At 43.9% G+C, this 22,188-nt stretch overlaps 1 protein-coding gene across 2 annotated transcripts in view; it reads right to left on the bottom strand.

The window, feature by feature from the left end:
* The window catches only part of GLRA1 (glycine receptor alpha 1), an 89,252-nt gene that overhangs the window by 29,886 nt on the left and 37,178 nt on the right, over positions 1 to 22,188 (bottom strand). For both annotated transcript variants that reach the window (XM_083423332.1, XM_083423333.1), the window contains exon 3: positions 13,558 to 13,625. In XM_083423332.1, coding sequence (XP_083279458.1) covers positions 13,558 to 13,625 — 68 coding nt within the window. The remainder of the gene's footprint in view (positions 1 to 13,557; positions 13,626 to 22,188) is intronic.

Here is a 22,188-nt window from a genome sequence, read left to right as displayed (position 1 = left end):
TTCATAAATACTCAAATTCTGGTCTGGGGCAATATGCTGATTCCATCTCCCTTCATAGTATTTAGCTTTCTTCCTGTGCCAAAGAAGAGAAGGACATGTGGGGTGTGTGTGTGTGTGTGTGTGTGTGTGTGAGAGAGAGAGAGAGAGAGAGAGAGAGAGAGAGAGAGAGAGAGAGAAAGCAAGAGTACACAAATGGGGCTGACCCTTTTAGAGATCCCTGTTGTTCATAGGGGTGTCCCATCCAGCTGCAAACCAGACAGTACTGCAGACTTTATGGGCTTACCCTCTAATTTAATGGAAACCTGTCTCGCCTGTGCTATTGAGAATGACATTTGCTTCACTGTCTCATGTCTTACAGCTCCCCTGTGTTGTCGCCAGGCCAAGCCAAGCCAGACCCTTTCCCTGGACAATAGGTGGTAGCTCTGGTTTCCTTTGTCTGACCAATGGCTTCCCTTTGCCATCTGCCCTCCTGGGCTTTGAGTGAGAAAAGAAGCCCTTTTTGCGAACAAAGGAGGCGATAAAAGCTCCCGGTCCCTTCCTTCATTTGCATTTTCAATGTGCTTGAGGAATGGCAGGTCATAAACCAATTTCACTGCCCTTGACCAAATTAATTGTTAGGATTAGGATTTATGGTTTTTATTTAGTGCTTTTCTTACTTGGGATGACCTGAAGCAGTGAGTCAGACGCCGATAATAAAGTGAAGGTGTGTGCAGAAGCCATTATATGTGTGCTCACTAGTAACTAATACATAACCGCAGACAGAAGCAGCTGATCTTTTCTCTTAATGCAAATCAATGGTGCTTAGAATTACTGCCTATTTTTGGAAATTTGCCCTCAGCTAGAGGTGTGTTGAAAACCATTGTGAAAGCAGCCTTGAATGTGCACGACAGAGGAGTTCCCCAAAACTGGAGATAGGTTTATAAATGTGGAGCAAGGTGGCAATTGAACAGCTGGAGTTTAATAGAATTTGCTCCAGATATTCTTGAAACAAAGTTGCCAGCTTATTTACAGTATTCATACATTTATAAACTGTCTCTCATTATAAAACAACAAGGCAGCTTACAGAATGGAATCAATACAACAAAACAGGAAGACCCTAAAAGCTCAAATACCAGAATTTCCTACAGAGGTGGTACTAAAAAAGCTCCAAAATGCAGTCAGGGATAGGCATGTTTTAACCAATTACTCTTGGTGCCCACTGCCTATCTATGGGATTGTCATTCCACAGCATGGTGCCCACTGCAGAGAAGACCCTTCATTGATCTGCCTCTAGACAGGTCTCCTCCAGGCATGACATGACTATAGGAGGGTCTCTCCCAAGCATCTCAATGAACAGGCTGGATTGCTCTGCTTTCCTATGGACCACATCAGCGAGGTTGAGATGGGGGTCTTGTCATCTAGGCAGCCCAGGAGCTCCATACAAGTGGCCAAGGCTTATGCCCTGGGGAGGTTGTTTCAGAGTTGCTAACACAGCAGTTTGACTTCACCCCTGGTGGTGCACTCCACTGTCTCTCGAGACAGATGGATGACAACAACAATAAATAAAGAGACTTGGCCACCATGTTACTTGCCTTGGTAACTTCTAGATTGGGTCACACACTTTACACAGACCTGTCTTTGAAGAGGGTTCAGCAACCGTTGCTGGTCCAGAATATGGCAGTCAGGTTCCTAGTTGGACTGGCCAGTCATTCCGAAAGCCTTTATTAAGGCAAGCATGTGCTGCTCTACCACTGAGCAACGGTCCTTCAGCAGTCTTTGCTACTCACAGCTGATGTCTATAAATCTCCTGAGGTTCCTGCCAGGGACCTTTGGGTGTAGAAGTCCTCCCTCTCATTGGCTCTGGCCTCCCCTATTTCTATTTTCCCTGCTTGAAGTGCCACCAGTCAGAACTGGTTTCAGCCCCCTGCTCTGGAGACAAGTGATATTCCTAGTTCCTGGATGTGTAACCCAAAATGGTCAAAGGCCTGGAAACGATGCCTTATGAGGAACGGCTAAGGGAGCTGGGCATGTTTAGCCTGGAGAAGAGGAGGTTAAGGGGTGATATGTTAGCCATGTTCAAATATATAAAAGGATGTCACATAGAGGAGGGAGAAAGGTTGTTTTCTGCTGCTCCAGAGAAGCGGACATGGAGCAATGGATCCAAACTACAAGAAAGAAGATTCCACCTAAACATTAGGAAGAACTTCCTGACAGTAAGAGCCGTTCGACGGTGGAATTTGCTGCCAAGGAGTGTGGTGGAGTCTCCTTCTTTGGAGGTCTTTAAGCAGAGGCTTGACAACCATATGTCAGGAGTGCTCTGATGGTGTTTCCTGCTTGGCAGGGGGTTGGACTCGATGGCCCTTGTGGTCGCTTCCAACTCTATGATTCTATGATTCTATGATTCTATAACCCTATGGCCAGTACAGGAGTGTACCAAGGTTACTGGGGCTTCTGGTATTCCCTGCAGTGCACTGTACAGTAGCAGCAGGAAAAGAAGATGATTTCTTTAAATAAATGAATGAAATCCACTTAAGATTCCCATAATTGTAACCATCAAGCCCTTATGTACCAGGCACAAGCTTATGATGCAAAACTGTGGGCAGATCCAGGGTTTGATTTCTACTAATATCCTGTGTACTGCATGGAAATGTTCTACCTGCAGGAAAGATACCAGTTGCTTGGAATCAACTAAATTCCAAGCAACTGGTAAGCCAGCTCCTCAGAAGTTGGGAAAACACAGTGGGGCTTAGGCCTCGCTTGCAGGTTTCCCACAGACTCCTGGTTGGCCGATATGAGAACAGGATACTGGACTACCTTGGTCCAGCAGGATCTTCTATGTTCTTAAGGACTTCTGACTTCAGTGTATGCTGAACTGCATTAGGCAAACATCTTCACATCCTTCTAGCACAGTTAATATCCCTTTAGAAATTCATGACGTGTTTGCCTTTATAAAGTCCACCTGTCACCACAGGCGCTTTTGCAGTGCTAATGGCACCACATAACTTCCTCCTGCTGGCTCTCCACCTCCATTTGAACTTGAAAGTATGCCTCTTAGACGCATGAATAAAATTTTATTCCCTGCTCTTTTGCGAGAAAGGCTGGGCTCCAAGAAGTCACCTTCACATGTTCTGGCTAATTACCCATTTCCTCCCCAAGGTAAGATATCTTTAGAAAACTGTTGAATAGCTGAAGACAGCCAATAATGGGATTGGCCTTCTGCACAACTAACCAGTCACGCAAGTCTGAAGTCAGGTAAGAAAGACATAGTTAAAATAGGGGCAGGCGGAATGGACAACTTTGAAGAGAAGAGGCTCGAGTCTCTATGGACAGCAGCTACCTGAGCAAATCAAATGCATTGATTCCCTCCCCTTTCTGTTTGTGAAAATCAGTGATGGCTGCAGTCAGTGAAAATCAATGTAATTGGCCTAACAGGCAGAAAGAAAAAGACTCTTTTGCTTACTCAGCTGCAAACCGGCCGAACGCCGGCAGGTTAGCCCTGATCCTGTGCCTATTTCATGTAAGGCATGAAATAAATCTAGTTGTAGAGGAATTCCAGCAGGAGCTACTCGATGTTTATTGCCTTGCATGATGAAAAGGTGCAAGGGCGATTTGGGAAAGCAAGGATTCTATGGCTTGGGGAACTAAGCAGGCTTTGAATAAACGGAGGTTTGAGCAGAGTCCTTAACCATGGGAGATCGAAGGAAGATACCAGGTACCATTTGGGAAAGGGCTGGAGCTCAATGGTAGAGCATCAACTGCATGCAGAAGGCTCCAGGTTCAACCCTTGGTTTCTCCCAGGGTGGATTTGATTTAAATAACAATTTAAATCACTAGTCAGTAAGACTTGATTTAAATCTTTGTTTTTGTTTTTTTTAGGGAAAGACTCATTCTTGCTGGCATAATCTTAATATTTACAACCAAATGAAGGTTTCATTTTTGGAATCATAAATTTTCAGAGACGTTTTTACAGTTCTATAAAAAATTACTGATCTGGTTATACTATAAGAAATACATAGACCGATAATTATGAAATTATTGTGAGGTTTAATAAGTTAACTGTTTATATTTGGACAACTTTTCTGCTGTACTTTATTGGAAGGAGAAAAAAAATCATTTCCTTAATAACAATTTAAACAATTTATTTAACTAAAGCAATAGCATTATAGCATATGTATCCATGTTTGTTAACTGATGTGGTTAAACATTTTTTTTTTAAAAAAACTTAGACTGAGATATAGCACACATGAAAAACTTAAAACAGAGCCTTATTTCCTGATGAATAGCCTTTGGACTATAATGTAACTTAAATGGAAAACTATTTTTAGAAAGATTTTTCCTCCAAAAGCATTTTATTTTAAAATATCATTATTATTATTTTTAAATCCGATTTAAATTAAACATCCATATTTTTTTAAACCATTGATTTCTACCCACCCTGGTTTCTCCAGATAGGCTGGGGGAAAGCTCCTGTCTGAAATCCTGGAGAGTAGCTGTCAGCTAGTGTAGACAATACAGCGGTACCTCTGGTTATGAACTTTATTTGTTCTGGAGGTCCGTTCTTAACCTGAAACTGTTCTTAACCTGAGGTACTACTTTAGCTAACAGGGCCTTCCACTGCCACTGGGCTGCCACCGTACGATTTCTGTTCTCATCCTGAGGTAAAGTTCTTAACCCGAGGTATTACTTCTGGGTTAGCGGAGTCTGTTACCTGAAGTGTTTGTAACCCAAGTTGTTTGTAACCCGAGGTACCACTTTACTGAGCTAGCTGGACCCATGGCCTGACTCAGTAGAAGGCAGTTTTCAATGCTCCTATGGGCCTCCCAAAGGGAAGGCTGATTTTAGTGGGATTATTATTATTATTAGTTATTAAATTTGTGTGATTCTATACAATGGAATGACTCCAGAGTAAGGGCATTTTCACACATGAAACTGAAATTGGGTTGTTTGATAACAGGAACATAAAAAAATGACATCTCCTAGGCTGGACATCTGACTCCTTGGACTGTACTATCTTATGACCCCACGGTGGAAGGTTGTGTGGATCCAGAATTGGACTCCACAGTCACTTATGGACTCACTGTTAAAACCGTGTTTATAGAAGACAATCTTACTGGGCTACGAGTGATTGCCAAAGAAAAAGAAGAAGACTATCTTATATTAACAGCACTCACACATGACATGTGTACAGTGAGAGAGGTTCAGGTGAAACCTCTAATGTCACTTGGGGCTGCAACCCTAGCACATTTATTAGATTATATTATCTATTTATTAAATTAATGAATTAATTTTAATTTTAATTAATGAATTAATTTTATAATGGAATGATTTTAGAATGTTGTACTATTTTATTGTTGTTAGCCACCCTGAGCCCGGCTTCAGCTGGGGAGGGTGGGATATAAATAAATTTATTATTATTATTATTATTATTATTATTATTATTATTATTATTATTATTATTACATTTTACAATCTCCCTTCAGCACTTATGTACAGGGTGGTGTACAAACTAAAGCAAAAAATGATCACACCACCATAGATAGGACCATAAAATATAAATCTATAAAATCCAATCAAAACAGCTTTAAATGACAGTAAAGCACTTCTCTGGTCTCGATAAAATCTGGATGAATACAGCAGAATTCACTTCAGAGGAAACATGAATAGGATTGCACTTTGGGTTATTTTAGGCATGCACTGCCCTGGTCAGCAACATTTGGTTGAACAACATTTGGTTGAACAACATTTGATTTCTTTTTTGTTTGAGGAATCAAATGTCTTGAGTTATCTCTGGTTCTATGGTCCACATACATACCATACATTTCAATCACATGGCTTCGCCCAAAGTGCCCTTAAAGTGTAGTTTACTTCTCTTTATAACTACAAACCCCAGCCTCCTGAACAAACATTTTCAGGTCACTTCTGGGTTCGGTGTGGTGTGTGTGTGTGTGTGTTTGCAGTCAAACACATATTGAAAGGGGGTTGCTTGCATACTTCCTGGGGAGCTGCAGTCAACCTCCCTAACAAGAACACCAGCATAATGTTATATCTGTGCAAGCCTAAGTTGCCTTAGTGGATTAGTTTGAATCCATTTCTCTCTTGCGATGCACAAAATTACAAGTGATCCCCGAGGCCAGAAATAGCAATTATCTTGGCGAACTTGTGTATCCAAACCAATGTAATGAGAACGCAAGGGCAGGGGGCAGATTTATGGGAAGGGTTTGGTAAGCCTGCTCCTCCTACAGCTGTTGACTCTTCTGAGGTAGAAACCTTGCCCCATTCCTGCTTTCTTCTCAGACTGGCTTCTCAGTCTACTTTTGGAACATAACTGGGGTTGGGTAGTGAATGACAGCGTGGGACCATTTGCTAGAGAATTCACGAATAAGGGAAAGATTAAGCAGCTCCCTCATGTCTCTATGCACATGTATCCACAGAGTGGGCCTCCTTCCACCACAAAGTTAGGCTTGAAATAAGCATTCTTTATACTTGTTTGCGCTCTCTCTCTCTCTCTCTCTCTCTCTCTCTCTCTCTCTCTCTCCTCTCTTGTGTACTTCTTCCATGGGCCAAAAAGAGGAGCCACATACACATTAGAGTTAAGGAAACCCATGGTTGCAAATTCTGTCTTTCCTCATAAGCACTATCCTCATCATATATGACCTGACCGTTCTTTCTTCTGAATGCTCTGATAAGCTTCTTCTCATTTTCTGAGACTTGTGGCTAGTAAGCGGAAAGTTGCCTATTATGACCCATTTATCCCCCCCCCCCAGTCCATTCTTTGATTGAAAAGTTTGTGCCCAGATGACTCCTAACAATTATTTTCGGTTATTTCCAGCCTCTAGTTTCTGGTGCCCTTTATATTAATCTCTGTAGCTGCTGTGGGTTGCACTGCAGTCTCCTATAAGGTTACATTTGATTTAACCTTTTGAAGTGAGATGGATAGCATATGAGATTTCTTTAAATAGATCAAATTATATATAGATCATATAGATACAAAAGGGCACAATAGAATGAGGATTCCAAATGTCAGCTCTTGATCTTTAATTTAAGCTTGCACAGGTAACTTTTGCTACCAACTTTGAAGTTGGGAGGGGTGACCAGTCTGATAGCCTAGCCATTCATTATTTTGAATATTTATATTCTGCTACTTAATATTTCGACCCCAACTTTCCACCATGGATCCTGAAGATGGCTAACAACAGGCATCTTCAACCTTTTTGGGCCACTGGGTAAATTTGGAAATTTAAGAAACTGCTCTGGGTTGCACAACATGTCAATTTCACAGAAGAAAACTGGTGGTCTTCCAAGCCTCCCCACCCAACAAACAGGGAATGCATCTCTCCAAAGAAGCACAGGCAAAAATGCAGCAAATTTTCCAATCCCATTTAAAAATAAAAAAGAGGAGAGCAGGGAAACTTGGCAGCCACTCTGTCCACAGACATCATTGTGGACCCCAGGCTTGCAGTAGCAAACATTAAAAGCAATCCATTGAAAAGTAAGTTGTAAAAGAAAAGCCAACAAAAGGACCATTTCCAACAGCACAGATCTGGCCACTTTTCAAAAAGTGAGCAAGGGAGCATAGAAATCTGCCTTCTCCTGAGTTAAACCATTAGTCCATCCAGCTTAGTGTTGTCTACATCACATGGCACTCCAGATGTTGTTGGACTTCAACTCCCATATTTCCTTACTATTGCCTAGGCTGGTTGGAGCTGACGGGAGTTCGTCTGGAGGGCCACAGGTCTCCCATATGTGGTCTACCATGACTGGTAGCAGCTGTCACAGTTTCAGACAGGTGTCTTTCCCAGTCCCACCTGGAGATGCTGGTTAATTAAATCATGGATCTTATGCATTCCAGGCAGATGTCCTACCACAAGGGCCTCCTTTTTGGGAAGGACTTTCTGAGACCCAGGCACTGCATCAATAAAACTGTGTCTTATGCTTCCACTTACCATACTTCAGACAGTGAGTGTGGGTGTGTGGTTGGGTTTCAGTTCTTGGGTGAAGCACCTGAGCATGTTCATATGGAAAGAGGTAGACCTTTTAGAGCCTTAAAGCTTAAAACCAACCATCTGGCTTGGCCCTGGAAGCAAACTGGTAGCAACCAGTATAGCTGAAACAGCCCTGTTGTAAATAATGCTTTACACTACACAGTAAGCTGGCACCACACAATAATCTGGAAACATTTCTGAACATCTTTTAAAGAGAGCCCTATATACAGAATTTTACATATACCAAATGTGGATGGGGTGTGAAAGACCATGAAAAAGGTCTGATTTCCCCAAGAAGGGACTTTGCTGGGTCATCAGGAGAAGATCCTGAAAACTACCCAAGGCCACTATTCTAGGATAATGCTGGACCCAGGAGCATTCCCAAACTGTGAACCCAAAACAAGCTGAACCCCTGCATCTGGATCAGTACAACCTCAAATCAGACAATAGTTTGTCAGATTTAAGCTCCAGTCTGTTTACCTGGTCCAAATTTTACTTCTTCCGCATCTTCGAGGACAGGTGAAAATGAGAGATGTTGTTGAGTGTCATCAGCCTGTTGACGACACAACTAAATCTCTGGACAAACTCACCCAGCAGTTTCATATAGATGTTGGAAACATAATGGAACCTTGGCAAGGGGGTGAAAGAGCCTTAGCACAATGTGTTCTTAATCCTCCCCTCCAGCAATGGCTGGAGTCACCAAAACATAATATATATCAATCCCAGTTCCATGGGATGGTTCAGAATGATGCCATAGCAAATTGCATTGAAGATCACTGAGAGTTCTAGGTTTAAAAGGTTGCGCTCCCCCTGTCAATTTCCCAAGGTAGGTCTTCCACCCTTGTTTCACTCTCATATCCAGGCTAGAAGCAAGATTGTTGATCCAGACAATTGGTTTCCTTCAGGAATACCTGGAGCTGAGATGCCATTACATGCTCCATTACCTTGCCCAGGAATGGCGAATTGGAGACTGGAAATAGTTTTTTAGGTTGGGACGATCCAGAGGAGGTTTTTTAAAAGAGAGGTCTCACAACAGCTTCCTCCATACCCTCCCTCAAGGAAGCATTTAGAACCTCAGCCAGATGCCAGTTCTCCCTCTTCAATCAGTTGAGAAGGGCAAGAGACAGGAGTATAAATGGCTAGTTTCACCTCTCCAAAAAAAAATCCAGTCCACATCCTTAGGTTACCCAAACTGTTTAGAACAGGACAAGAGGAAACCATTGGCATGTTCAGAATTCCCACTCTGATTGTGATGTCCAAGTCAGAAGGGATGGGAGTGCAAAGTAATCCTGTTTTGGTTCTGCTTTATTTATTTCCTGTATAATAATACTGATAGGTTTAAATATTTTATTCTGCCTTTTTTTTAAAAAAACCCAAATCAAAGCAACTTACAAAATTGAAGACATTGCAAAAGAAATTAAAAAGGGGGGGAAATCAAGCAAAACTATGTGCGTGTGAATTTCCACTCATACAGAGGGAATTGCTCTTCCTTTTCTCCTTCCTGAAGTGCTCCATGTACCCCCAGAATCAGATCCATTGGGTCCCCCATCTCTCCAGAGCAGATTTTGAAGATATGCAGGGGGGAGGCAAGGAAGATAAAGTCCTGTTGCATGAGTGGAGGTCCATTTTGCTTGCACATGGGCACCACTGAATGCAACCCACTGTGACAACTGCACACAACAACACTGAGTTATAATCCAAATCATTGCCACATTAAAATTGAACCATACAATTGTTTTTTAGAAAAGGAATGTCCTATAAGATGTTCTAAAACTAAACCAAGATTGACATGGGGGGAAATGGTCACAATAAAGGTGCCACCAATATAAAGTCCCTGTTCCATATTGACTCCTAACTTGTGACCCTTAAAGAAAGGTGATAGGCCCAAGAGTATATAGGAAGATGTTCAGGGTGAGCTGTATAGGTTAAGGCCATCACCACTGAACTGGGTCCAGACGCATTTAAGAGAAACCTGGCCTCATATGTCACAATTCCCAAGTAATAATATTGCTCTTGCAGACTTCTAACATGCCTATTCTATTTTCACATCGAACATCATTCCCTCTTTTCCCCACTACACATTGTCTGAAGAGCCTTTAACACCTGTGCTATATTAAGCTGACCATAACGGTTTCCTGAAAAAGTGCACCCAATGAAAAATGTTTAATAAGGTATTTAATCTCACCATGGATCGTTGTACTTAGGAAAGAACAGCTGCAACTCAATCGTTCAGCAACATTAGCTATGCAGATAGGCAGTGGTGCCGCAGAAGGGTAGGAGCATATTGTCATTTTACATGCCTGCGTACTAGAGTCAAAATGCATATGCATCCCTTCCAGAGATTGAACAAGAGACCTTGGAGTGGACTGAGCTCTGGTGCGTGTTTGTGAATATAGGAACAAAACAGGGCATTTTACCAGAAAAATAGAAACTGCCTCTGGTAAATACAAGACTGTTGAAACGTATCACATGTTCACATTTCCATATTCCCATAAAAAGATACGTTGTGCACCAAAGGCAGCTTCCAAACATTTCCTGAGCACAGCCAGCCACGTGCAGAACTTGTGACGCTACAAAAGCACAGGTGATGGCTTCCAAAACCTCATTGCCCAGAAAGCGCCTCAGCTGATGGAGCAGTCAAAGATGGGGTGATGTAGGGTGGGGGGAGGCACTCCTGGCCGTCCCTAGAACCTCAATGTGGAAGAACAAGGTAGGACCTCCCAGCTCTGAACTTGGTTGACTAAGGATGGAGAAATGACACCAATGACAAGTCCTAGGAAATGATGGTATCTGGCTATCCCTCCTTCAATGTAGATGGGTTCAGCTGCAGTGTGCTCATCCTTAATCATTCGGCTGCAGCTCCAGGACACTGGCTGAACCAGTTCTGATGTTAAAAGATCTAGAATCATAGAATTATAAAGTTGGAAGGGACCTTGAGGGTTATCTAGTCCAACCTTCTGCAATGCAGGAATCTCTCTCAACTAAATCTCAACTAGAAGTGTTGTTGCAACAATATTTCCTCAAACTGGTGACAGCCAGCCACCACTGCAGAGCTTGAAGGGAATGTGTTACCTTAACTGATAGGCAGTGGGACATAAATTGGCCAAGAGCACCACATTAAGATATTTCCATATTATGACTTTAAGATGGGTTTGCCTTCTGTACCCAATTATTCTGCATTGCAGGGGGCTGGGCTTGATGACCCTGAGGTTCCCTTCCAACTCTACAATTCTACGATTCTCCTCTGTTTCATTCATTTTCTACAGTAGCCTGCACCTTTCTTCCTAGCTGTGTCTTCTCTTTTGTGAATTCCACTGAGCTGGAAACCTTCTCCTAGAAACTCCCCACTTGTGACATCTTTTTCATTACTCCCACTAATTTTTGATGAATACAGACCTGCTTCCCAGAGTTCCTGCTCATCTATTCTCCTGAGAATGCCTGCCCTTTATTGATGGCTCCTGCACTCCTTCCAGCTCCTATTATTCTCCTTTGGATTGTGCCCCAAACTGTGTTTGTGAACTCATTAGACCTTTGCATGTTGACATAATGATAGCTACTGATTTGTGTGCTGCAAAGACTGCCTCTAGTGTCTTTAAATGTCAACATTAATGTCTTATGTGTGAACTAAAATCCCCCAATACTGGCAGTTTAATGATCTTTCTAGATAAAAGCCGAAATTGTAATAACTATGTAAATTTCAGCCCAAGGGAAGCAGTATTCTCATAGCGATCCCAAAACAAAAGTGTAGGAGTCATCAGCCTCTGCTGGCTACATCTGTTTAGAAAACCAAAAGCTAAGAATTTTAGTTTTCCACATGAAACTCAAAAATGACATGAAAATACAATCGCAGTTCAATTTGGAAGTGACTGGTTTCATGTTTTTGTATACTGAAAAGCTAATATGCTGCAACCGCTTCTCTGTCTGTCACCAGGAATGACTGGCAACCTGCATTCCTTAATGAAAAATGGTGCATTTCAATTAAATACCATTATTAAAACTGGAAACTATCTTTCAAGAATTACAGCCATCTCAGCTTCAAATGTCTGCTGATGCTTTATCTTCAGCTTCCTCTCAGACATGATGAGAAGTGAGAGCACTTTGTGACTTGGAAATCAAGAATGATGTGGTGTATATAGTAATGGGAGACTCTTTTCCATTTTGGTTTCTCTCAGTTTCTCATCTTTCCAATCTTTAGATGTGATCTTCTGCTAATGTACACATGACTTTATGCCATTTTGTACACATTTCTGCTAATCAATTCCCCCCATATGATGCATTTTTGTGTGTTATTTGCATGAACATATGCATTTTTAGGGTGGCGCTGTGGGTAAAACCTCAGCGCCTAGGACTTGCCGATCGCATGGTCGGTGGTTCGAATCCCCGCGGCGGGGTGCGCTCCCGTCGTTCGGTCCCAGCGTCTGCCAACCTAGCAGTTCGAAAGCACCCCCGGGTGCAAGTAGATAAATAGGGACCGCTTACCAGCGGGAAGGTAAACGGCGTTCCGTGTGCTGCGCTGGCTCGCCAGATGCAGCTTGTCACGCTGGCCACGTGACCCAGAAGTGTCTGCGGACAGCGCTGGCTCCCGGCCTATAGAGTGAGATGAGCGCACAACCCTAGATTCTGGCAAGACTGGCCCGTACAGGCAGGGGTACCTTTACCTTTACCTTTTATGCATTTTTAGACACATTTTATCCCACTAGATGCATTTTTGTACACCTCATTTGTTTGGAGAACTGAATTGCAAAATTCACAGGAAGTGTGAATTTCACAGAATGACTGTGTTTCAGTTCCTATATCGCTTCAGATTGCTTCAGTGTGAGTTGGTCAGGCTCAACTTTAAATGCAAACTAATTCAAATTTCTCTCCCCCACTTCCTCCGGTACTTGCCACCTCAGTGTGGACAGCATGCTTGCACCACTCATGGTGATCACATGAGCAAGTGTGTCTTTCTACCAAACTAATACGATAAGTAAAGGATGCAAATAACATATTTGTATTTCATCACTCTCCCCTGCAGAACAAAGGGTGCTTTACAATAAGAAACAATCTAATCATGATTTTAGAACTGCCCTCAACACAGCAACTGGTCAACATGGTAGGAGGGTCGGTGTTTTTACATCTCCTGAAGCCTGGATGAATTTAAAATGCTGTTTAAATTGCACCTAAATGCATCCAAAGGGTTGAATATATTTTGAAACCTGTAGCACCCTTTGGAACTCTTGAGCTTTCTGGTTTTTTGGCTGGTTAGCAAAGCAGATTACATTGCCGTAAGCCAGGTTTGTTGTTGCAGTTTTCCCCAAACGCTTCTCTGGGAAGTAGCACAGCTTCCAAAGAAGCCCAGGTGCCCGTTTCATTTGCAGCTTCTGTGTGGAGAGATTCTGCTCCTAACACAAAACCCTGACCCATCCTGTCGGCAGTGATACAGTGAGCTTGCTATCCATTGCTGACAAGAGAGGAAAAGGGGGAAACATGGGGACAGAGAGATAAACACTTATCTTTTCTAGCGCGTGAAATGCAAATAACACATGCTGCTTATAGTACCTGTCTCATGACCTGGATATGGTATGCATAGGTTCCATATTTTGTTTTTACTCACCATAGTGGTTTCTGCAATAGATCCAAAGCTGTTGATGAAAATATTGCAGCTGACATTCACTGGAGGGCCTGCAAAACAAGTGAAGGTTGATCAGACGTTCTGTGTGCCACCTAGCAAAAGTAGACCCTGCATTCAGCAGGGGCTTGCACCACCTGAGCCTCAAGGTCTCTTCCCACTCGGATTTGATGATACTACATGGGGGCCTTCAGATTGCCACAGTTTTGGAGGGAGAGATTCAAGCACATACTGGCGCTCTCGGTTTGTGCACTTAAAACAAATTACAGTAGAACCTCTACTTACGACCGCCTCTACTTGGGCCCGATCCAAGTCACGACCATGGCAAACCTGGAAGTAAATACTGGGTTTGCCGCAATTCACGCACACACAGAAGCGGCTGCCACCGTCTGCACATGCACACAATGGTGCTTCTACCAGAGACCCGTTTTGCCTAAAGGACGGGCCGCCAGAATGGATTATGGTGGTAAGTAGAGGTTCCACTGTAATGGGTTTTATTCCCCCAGAGCAATAAATTCTCTTCAAAATAAAAAGAATTGGCCATTTTGCGGTTTGAAAAGTGAGGGGGAAATGCATTGAAATGTGTGATAGGAATGGATGAATAAGAAGTTGTATGAACACCCTGAAAGCAGATTGTGATGAATGTTTGTTGACGTAGCACCTCCCCACAAACAAATCAGAATGAATGCTCAATGAAAACCAGATATAATCTAACCTCTATATAAGCTTTGTGCAAGCAAATCAGGGTGAACGTTCAATAAAGAAGTTGTCTGGCACAAACCTATATTGATGTGATGTCTGTCAATCTGTTTTTGACATGGGATATTGTGCTAAGGGTTGCTGTTTTGTAATATGTTCTTAATATTTAAAAAAAAGGACAAAAAAACCCATAATGGCCAAACTTTTGCTTGTTCTTAAGAACATAAGGAGACCTGTGATGGATGAGATCAAAGGCCCATCCAGTCCTGCATCCTGTTTTCTCAGTGGTCAGCCAGGTGCCTAAGGGGGGGGGGGACTGCAAGCAGGACCTGAATAGCACTTGTGACTTCCACCAACTCATATTTGTTGGTTGCATTGTGCACAAAGCTTGCACATGTAGTAATTGTCCACATATAAGCTTCCCATCCATGCATCTAGTCTATATAGTTAGACCAGAGGGCTTTTATGCTTGCCTCTGGAAGGTAGGCAAGAATTATATAACCTAAGGACCCATCTGATGCTGTGGCCACTGTTTTCTGGTCAATTACAGTGTGTGTAGCTCAATGGGCTTTAAGGCTTGGATCAATCTAAGTGTTCAGAAAGGGAGTTGCTTTGTGCCCTATCTTCCTTTTGCGCCATTCACTTTTTCAGAATCAGCCTTATTAGATAACAGGAAGGGACGTGGTGTAAACTGAGCACGGAGTTACATCACCTAAAGACCTTTAGCTCATTGCATCTAGATGATAAAAGTCTGAGAAATCACTTCGGACAAAAAGGACAGAAAGCTTAGCATGCCCTTTCCAATCAGGGAGTGACAAAGGGCACCCAGGCCAGGGGAGCAGTGAGGACTCCAACCAGAGTGAAGATTAGAGGCAGAGGCCTGACTATCTAGCAGCGCATGCCAAAACGATCTGAAATGTGCCACTCAGAGCTTTGCTCCATTTCACCTTTGTTTTAATACCTGTTATTACTTACAGTTCTACCTTGGAGAGATTACAGGATTAAGCAGGCCAGCCACCCTCTTCCAAATATAAATAAATCTTTTGTGAATAGCAGCAGCAGACTGCAAAATTCAGTGAGGATAATGTATCAATCTATATTCAGGGCTAGGCTCTGGATGACTGCACATGAAGGGGAAAAGGGCGAGGAGAGCTCTATCCCGCTTCAAAGGTCTTGCTGGGAAACAGCTGTAACTGGCAGTCTAGACACACTGAATTCCTCCAGGATTCCCTTATGGAAGCAAAGGTCTGGCTCACACATGCATGCCGGTAAAGTGATTTTCCTACATTTGATTGCTGTACCCTTGAACTTTCAGCGTTCCACACATGATTACTGCAGGAGTGTGCCAGGCTGCTGACAGGCTTACAAAGGTCCTGGTGCTAGGTGAGCATTAATCTGGGAGCAGGTTTCACTACAGTAAATGAGCCTTATGTTCAAAAAAACACCACCCCAGACTCCCTCAGGACCTGTGTCTTTAATCACATTGTTTGCTTGTGTGCAGGGGTGGAGGAAGGGGTGTGTGGTGGAGGCGGGCTGCCCAGGGTGTCACCACTGAGGGGGGGGGTGACAAAATGCCAGGCGGCACTCACCACCGAGCCTGCAGCGCACCTGAGCCAAGTGTCTCTCCTGGGAGTGACATGATGGCTTCGGCGCCCGCAGGCTCCACGCTGCCCCAAACTGTCCGCCCGCTGCCTTCCCCTCAGCTGTAGGGTGGATGAGTGAGAGGAGGCAGGCAGACTCCTTGGAGGCACTGTGGAGTGTCCTGTCCTGTCATGTCCCTGCTCGCCTCGTCCTGCGAGCGGCTGCCCCTGCCCCTGGGCACAGGGCATGCGCGCTGCCCCAGGCACCCAATTGGCTTGCTCTGCTGCTGCTTGTGTGTGCAGGCTTTGTTTTCTATAAATTGCCAGGGTGAGCTCCCCGAGTCCTGGTATGTTTGTGTGGGGAGAGTAGTAAAGCTTCCATCTTTTCCTCCCTGCTGTGGTGCTGATCTGGACCGGCCCCTGCTTGCCTGCAATTTGCACTGAAGCAAATGGGAGTTTTTATTTCAATGCAAATTGTCAGTGTGGAGAACCCAATCTGGATTGGCACACAGTGGATAGTAAATGAATAAAACTTCCTGACCACCCTCATCCTCCCGTGTAAAGGTCCTGATCTGGCTCAGTGATGCAGCTCTTGGAATTTTTCAAAGAAAAAGCTTGTGGTCAAAGGCAGACTACATGCTTAAAGTCATACATAAAACAGGAAGCTGTATGATAATGTAGCAATCTCTGTATACAGATATAAAAAGGGTCTGTGGACCCTGATTGAGAGGAATAGAGACCACTGTTGCACACTCGTGTGAAAGCATGCCCACCTCTGTGTACAGATAACACAGATAGCAGCTGCCATTATTGCATGAAGGTGTGTACGATTGCAAACTGCTATGCACAATAGTACATTCTGAAACATGACCCCTGTGCATTTCAAATACAGCCTGGCAGGGGCTCTCCAGGGTTTGAGATAGGAAGCCTATCGCAGCTCTACCTGAAGCTGAAGATTGAACCTGGGACCTTTCGCATTCAAAGCAGATGCTCTACCACTGAGCCATGACCCTTCTTTATCTTTTCTCATTCTTGTCTCACTGCAAGACATTTAAAACCTAAGTACTCACATATATTAACATATGCTGATGAGCTGGTACCACTTCCTCCTTTGGGGAGAGCTGGCAATATTATAGCCTTCATTTTAGCTGCAGGCTGGAAGGCCTCAAGGTTTAGTGTATCTGAAGCCTTTCTTTAAAAGTGCCCGACGTTTGCCAGATGTGAACGGAGAACTAATGTCTTTCCCAGCTTTTGTCTGGCAGTTCATATGCAGCAAATAAACTTCACCATGCTCCAGTGCTCTCACTACGGGTGGCTGTATTGAAAGCTATGGCCCCTGGCCACCTGGAGGCTGCATCAATTATGGTAAAGGATGTTTTCCTTGTCCTTCCCCACAAAGCTGATATACCGGTAAATTCTATGCCAGGGATATGCAACCTAAGGCCCGTGGGCCGGATGCAGCCCAATCACCTTCTCAATCTGGCCCATGGACGGTCTGGGAATCAGCGTGTTTTTACATGAGTAGAATATGCCCTTTTATTTAAAATGCATCTCTGGGTTATTTGTGGGGCAGAGGAATTCGTTCATTCCCCCCCCCTCCAAAAAAAAATGTAGTCCGGCCCACCACATGGTCTGAGGGACGGTGGAATGGCCCCGGTTGAAAAAGGTTGCTGACCCCTTTTCTATGCTATGGATTCTGGGTTTCCAGGTTGAACTTTCAGCTGAGTTTTAAAGGGGAGGTTTCTTAAATAATCCCTGATCTGAAAGTCCCTGCTTGAATTAGGTACTCTCTGTAACAGGCCAGAACTCGTGCCTTAACTCTGTTCTTTTTTTAAAAAAAATCTGCCAGTTTAAGATCACAAGGGTAATATGCTATGTTGGTTCAAGCTCCACAAAGCTGGGAAATTGGAAGTGAAGGCTGATGTCTACACAGGTGTGCTGCATGAGCAACAAGGCTTGTGTCTGCTTACTACTTACCTTCCATGGACCCACATGGAATGTCCCTTAGTTTTTAAAGACCCAACCCTTGATTTCCTGAAGGAGCGTCTCCACCCCCATCATTCTGCCCGGACACTGAGGTCCAGCTCCAAGGGACTTCTGGCGATTCCCTCACTGTGAGAAGCCAAGTTACAGGGAACCAGGCAGAGGGCCTTCTCGGTAGTGTCGCCCTCCCTGTGGAACGCCCTCCCACCAGATGTCAAAGAGAACAACAGCTACCAGACTTTTAGAAAACATCTGAAGGCAGCCTTGTTTAGGGAAGCTTTTAATGTTTGATGGACTACTGTATTTTAATATTTTGTTGGAAGCCGCCCAGAGTGGCTGGGGAAACCCAGCCAGATGGGCGCGGTATAAATAATAGTAATAGTAATAGTAATAGCAATAGTAATAGTAATAGTAGTAGTAGTAGTAGTAATAATAATAATAATAATAATAATAATAAACAACACTGGCATTTTCTCCCTCTGTTTCTGTTTTTTATTGGAATTCTCGGACATCCCCATTCATGAGTATCTTCCCGTGCAGAATATAGTACAGTCGTACTTTGGAAGCCGAACGGAATTCATTCAGGAAGTCTGTTTGACTTCCAAAATGTTCGACTTCCAAGGCGCGGCTTCTGATTGGCTGCAGGAGCTTCCTGCAGCCAATCGGAAGCCACGGAAGCCGTGCCGGACATTCAGCTTCCAAAAGAACGTTTGCAAACTGGAACACTCACTTCCGGGTTTGCGGCATTCGGGAGCCAAAACGTTCGAGTGCCAGGGCGTTCAGCTTCCAAGGTACGACTGTACTTGGTAGGTGGGGACAAAGATTGTATCCTTGTCACACGGGGGAAAAAATGTTTCCTATCCAATTCTACTTTGCTATGTGTGCATAGCAATATGAAGAAGGGGATTTGGAGGTAGATGAGTTTATGATGATCTTAGGTCTATTCTATGCAACAAACCAAAAACTAACAAATAAACAAACAAACAGTGATTTTTATCTGTTTATGTGCACGGTCAGTGGCTCCCCATCATGTCAACTGGCCTCTGATCCATAGATCTCTCCATGCTGAATATGTGCCAGCCTGTTAAAAAATTTTATGGTAAGGAATATGAATTTTTATGGTAAGGAATATGATGAGAAGATGTGCTGGAGAGTGTTAGGTAACACTTGCCATGACACAACACCATCTAATCTCCCTGTAAACAAATTGGAATGAATGCTCATTAAATAGCCAGTGTCCTCTAATCTCCCCATGAACAAGAATTAATGCTCAATAAACACATCATTTGAAGCGCCCACTGTGGGCTTCACCCACAAAAAGGCGTTTTTCTCCTCCCCCTTGCTTTTAATTTTAACTATCATGAATAAAGAAAGGAACTGATTCTGGGCGGCCATGGTATTATTTTCATTTAAATCTAAACCATTAAAACGCCTCTGTGACTTATTGCTGGCTCATTTAAATGATGTGCTCAGAAAGCTACAAGCTCAAGTTCTGCAAAGCTGCTGCTGTGACTTTCATATAAATTGGATACTGATTTATGTGTGACAGACGAAGCCAGCGAACTGCCCCCATGGGGGGAAGGTGCAGTTCATTGAAATAAATCTGAAATTAAATTATCTTGCATAAAATTACAATACAACTGCCTTCAGCAGAAGGGTAATGTATATATTTCATTAAATATTAAAGTTTAATTTCTTTTGTGTATACGTGTGTGCTGGAGTGGGAAGACCTTCCTGCGGTGGATTCCTTTTAACCCTCTGTTGGTTTTCTCCCAGTATCTGAAGCCTTCTTTTTTAGCTGGGTAACCAGACATATTTGTGTCATAATCGCAGAAATGGGGAACCTTTTACAGCCCGAGAGCTGCATTCCCTTCCCAGGAATCTTCCAGGGGTCACATGTCAGTAGTGGGTAGGGCCAGAGAAAAGGTGGGTGGAGCCAGAGGCAGACTTCCAGGATTTATTCCAGCCCACCAAAGACACCCAAGGAGAGTGAAAAGTGAGGTCAGCATGGCCAGTGTGGCCTGGAATGAGTCATGAGGGCCAGAGAGAAGAGAGTGAGAGAGGCGTGAAGGGTTCACAGTTGGCCCCTGGGAACAGAGGTCCCTGAACCCCTCATCTATGGCTTATAGAAGCCAAATGGCAAATTTAAAATTGCCTTTTGTATGGCAAGGGTTGTATGCAGAGTAGGCTGACTGAAATGAATGGGCATGGCCCACTTAGGTCCTTTAATGGGTCTACTGTGAGTGGCACTTAAAGGTAAATGTAAAGGGACCCCTGACCATTAGGTCCAGTTGTGACTGACTCTGGGGCTGTGGCGCTCATCTCGCTTTATTGGCCGAGGGAGCTGGCGTACAGCTTCTGGGTCATGTGGCCAGCATGACTAAGCCGCTTCTGGCAAACCAGAGCAGCGCACGGAAACATCGTTTACCTTCCTGCTGGAGTGGTACCTTTTTATCTACTTGCACTTTGACGTGTTTTCGAACTGCTAGGTTGGCAGGAGCAGGGACCGAGCAACGGGAGCTCACCCCATGGCCGGGATTCGAACCGCCGACCTTCTGATTGGCAAGTCCTAGGCTTTGGTTTAACCCACGGCACTTAACTGGATGCAAACCCATGAGTTAAAACCCCCAGCCTTGGGCCAGACTCTCAACCTCAGCCTCGCATCAGTAAAACACCTCATATCCAGGTGTCATGTGGTAGCAACTTCAACTGTGCCACATGCCACCTGGAACTGTATGGCGAAGTGCTCATCCACAGCCTCTGAACCAGGAGTGGGAAACCTGTGATATTCCAGATGTTGTCAGCCTACTACTCCTTATCATGGGTAGAACTGGAGGGAGTTGTAGTCCAGCAACATCTGGGGAGTCACAGGTTCCCCTTCAGTTCAGAGCCTTCTTGCAGGTAACTCTAAACACACAGTTAAGTCAGGCATTATGGACCACCTAGCCACATTGCTTGAAAAGCTGCTGAAGCGAAAGGGTAACGGGACTGCACTTAATCACGTGATTGGTAGCTACAGAATATTAGCTCTTCTTCTTGTGGTTGCAGGTACTGTGTGGCAAACTGTTAAGCAGCTACTGCATGGTCTTGTTTATGCATATTCACACCACTAGTTTACTGAAGAAGACTTCCAAATCCAGTTTCATCAGACCATATCAGCTTTGTTGGGCTTTGCCTTGCAAGTTTCCAAAGCCCTGAGCATCTAGAGCTGCTTATTTTAGTCCATGTGTGAGCAGATTTAAGCTGGCAGTTTCTGGGGTTTGCTGTTGTTGTTTCTGTTATATTTAGCTAGTGAATTGGATTTCGACTTAATTTCAGCAGAAGGTTTTGTATGTATTCTGTTATACTTCCTCTCAGCCTTTGAGGTAGGGTGATCTATAAATTCAATGCAATGAATAATAACATGCCTCTTTGCAACTGGACTGCAGGAGTAATTGCAGTAGTTAATAGTTCCTTGGTGTTCAGCACAGTTTGTTTATTTGCTCCTCACAGCACAGACGACCACACATTAGAGACTGAAGCCAACAAACGTAGCTTGTTGATTTGTGTCATCATCATCATTAGTTACCAGGGAACCATTAAGGATCTCAGAAAGGGAGTCTTCCTGCCTAGGGTTCCAATTTTCAGACCAGAACATCCCAAAAGTTGTTGAGCTGCTGCTTCTTTTTATTTTATTTTACAAAAACCACAAAAACCGTGATTTTTCAACTGACTTGCCTAAGATCCAGGACAAAGCACCGCCTTTCAGAAATGCACCCCAGATGTAAATTCCAGGACGTATGGCAGTCCTATTCCTGCCCTTTGGTGGGGGTGTGTGTTTGCCCTCAACCCTCCTTTTTCAAAAGATGTGGGCGGTTGGCTCCCAAAGGGAGGGGGAATTATGTGGGGTCTGGTGGCCAATTAGGAAGCAGTTGGGAACCTGCCTTTATAAGCCTTCTCCTCCTCGTAGCCTTTTTCCTGTGCCTTCTCTCCCTCCCCCTTTGTGGTATGGTGCTTTGGTTAGCTGCGTGTTGAAGGACCTGAGTAGGATTTTTTAAGGGGTGGGGAGATTCTTTGATTAGCCCTTATAATTCCTCCTTTCCCCACCTATTCCACACTGCTGGGACTAATTCAACTGGCAATTTGGTGAATGGCAGACAGGAGTTTCTCATGGAGCACTCAATCTGGGTAGATGAGGAAGTGAGGGAGAAAACTGTAGGCACTATTGAGACAAGAGCACCCTTTAGGGGTCTGCCAGTACTTTATCCCTGCTGGGACTTGTGTGTGGGGGTGCCCTTTAAGTCTGATATGCACACTTTGAGTAAACACTGGACAGTGGGCTTTATATTCAAGGCTCACGTCGTTTCCTCCTCAT

The sequence above is a fragment of the Podarcis tiliguerta genome, assembly GCF_965153285.1.
Source record: "Podarcis tiliguerta genome assembly, chromosome: 2".
NCBI lineage: Eukaryota > Metazoa > Chordata > Lepidosauria > Squamata > Lacertidae > Podarcis > Podarcis tiliguerta.
Note: the sequence above shows the minus strand (reverse complement) of the source record. Positions and strands in the feature narration are given on the sequence as shown.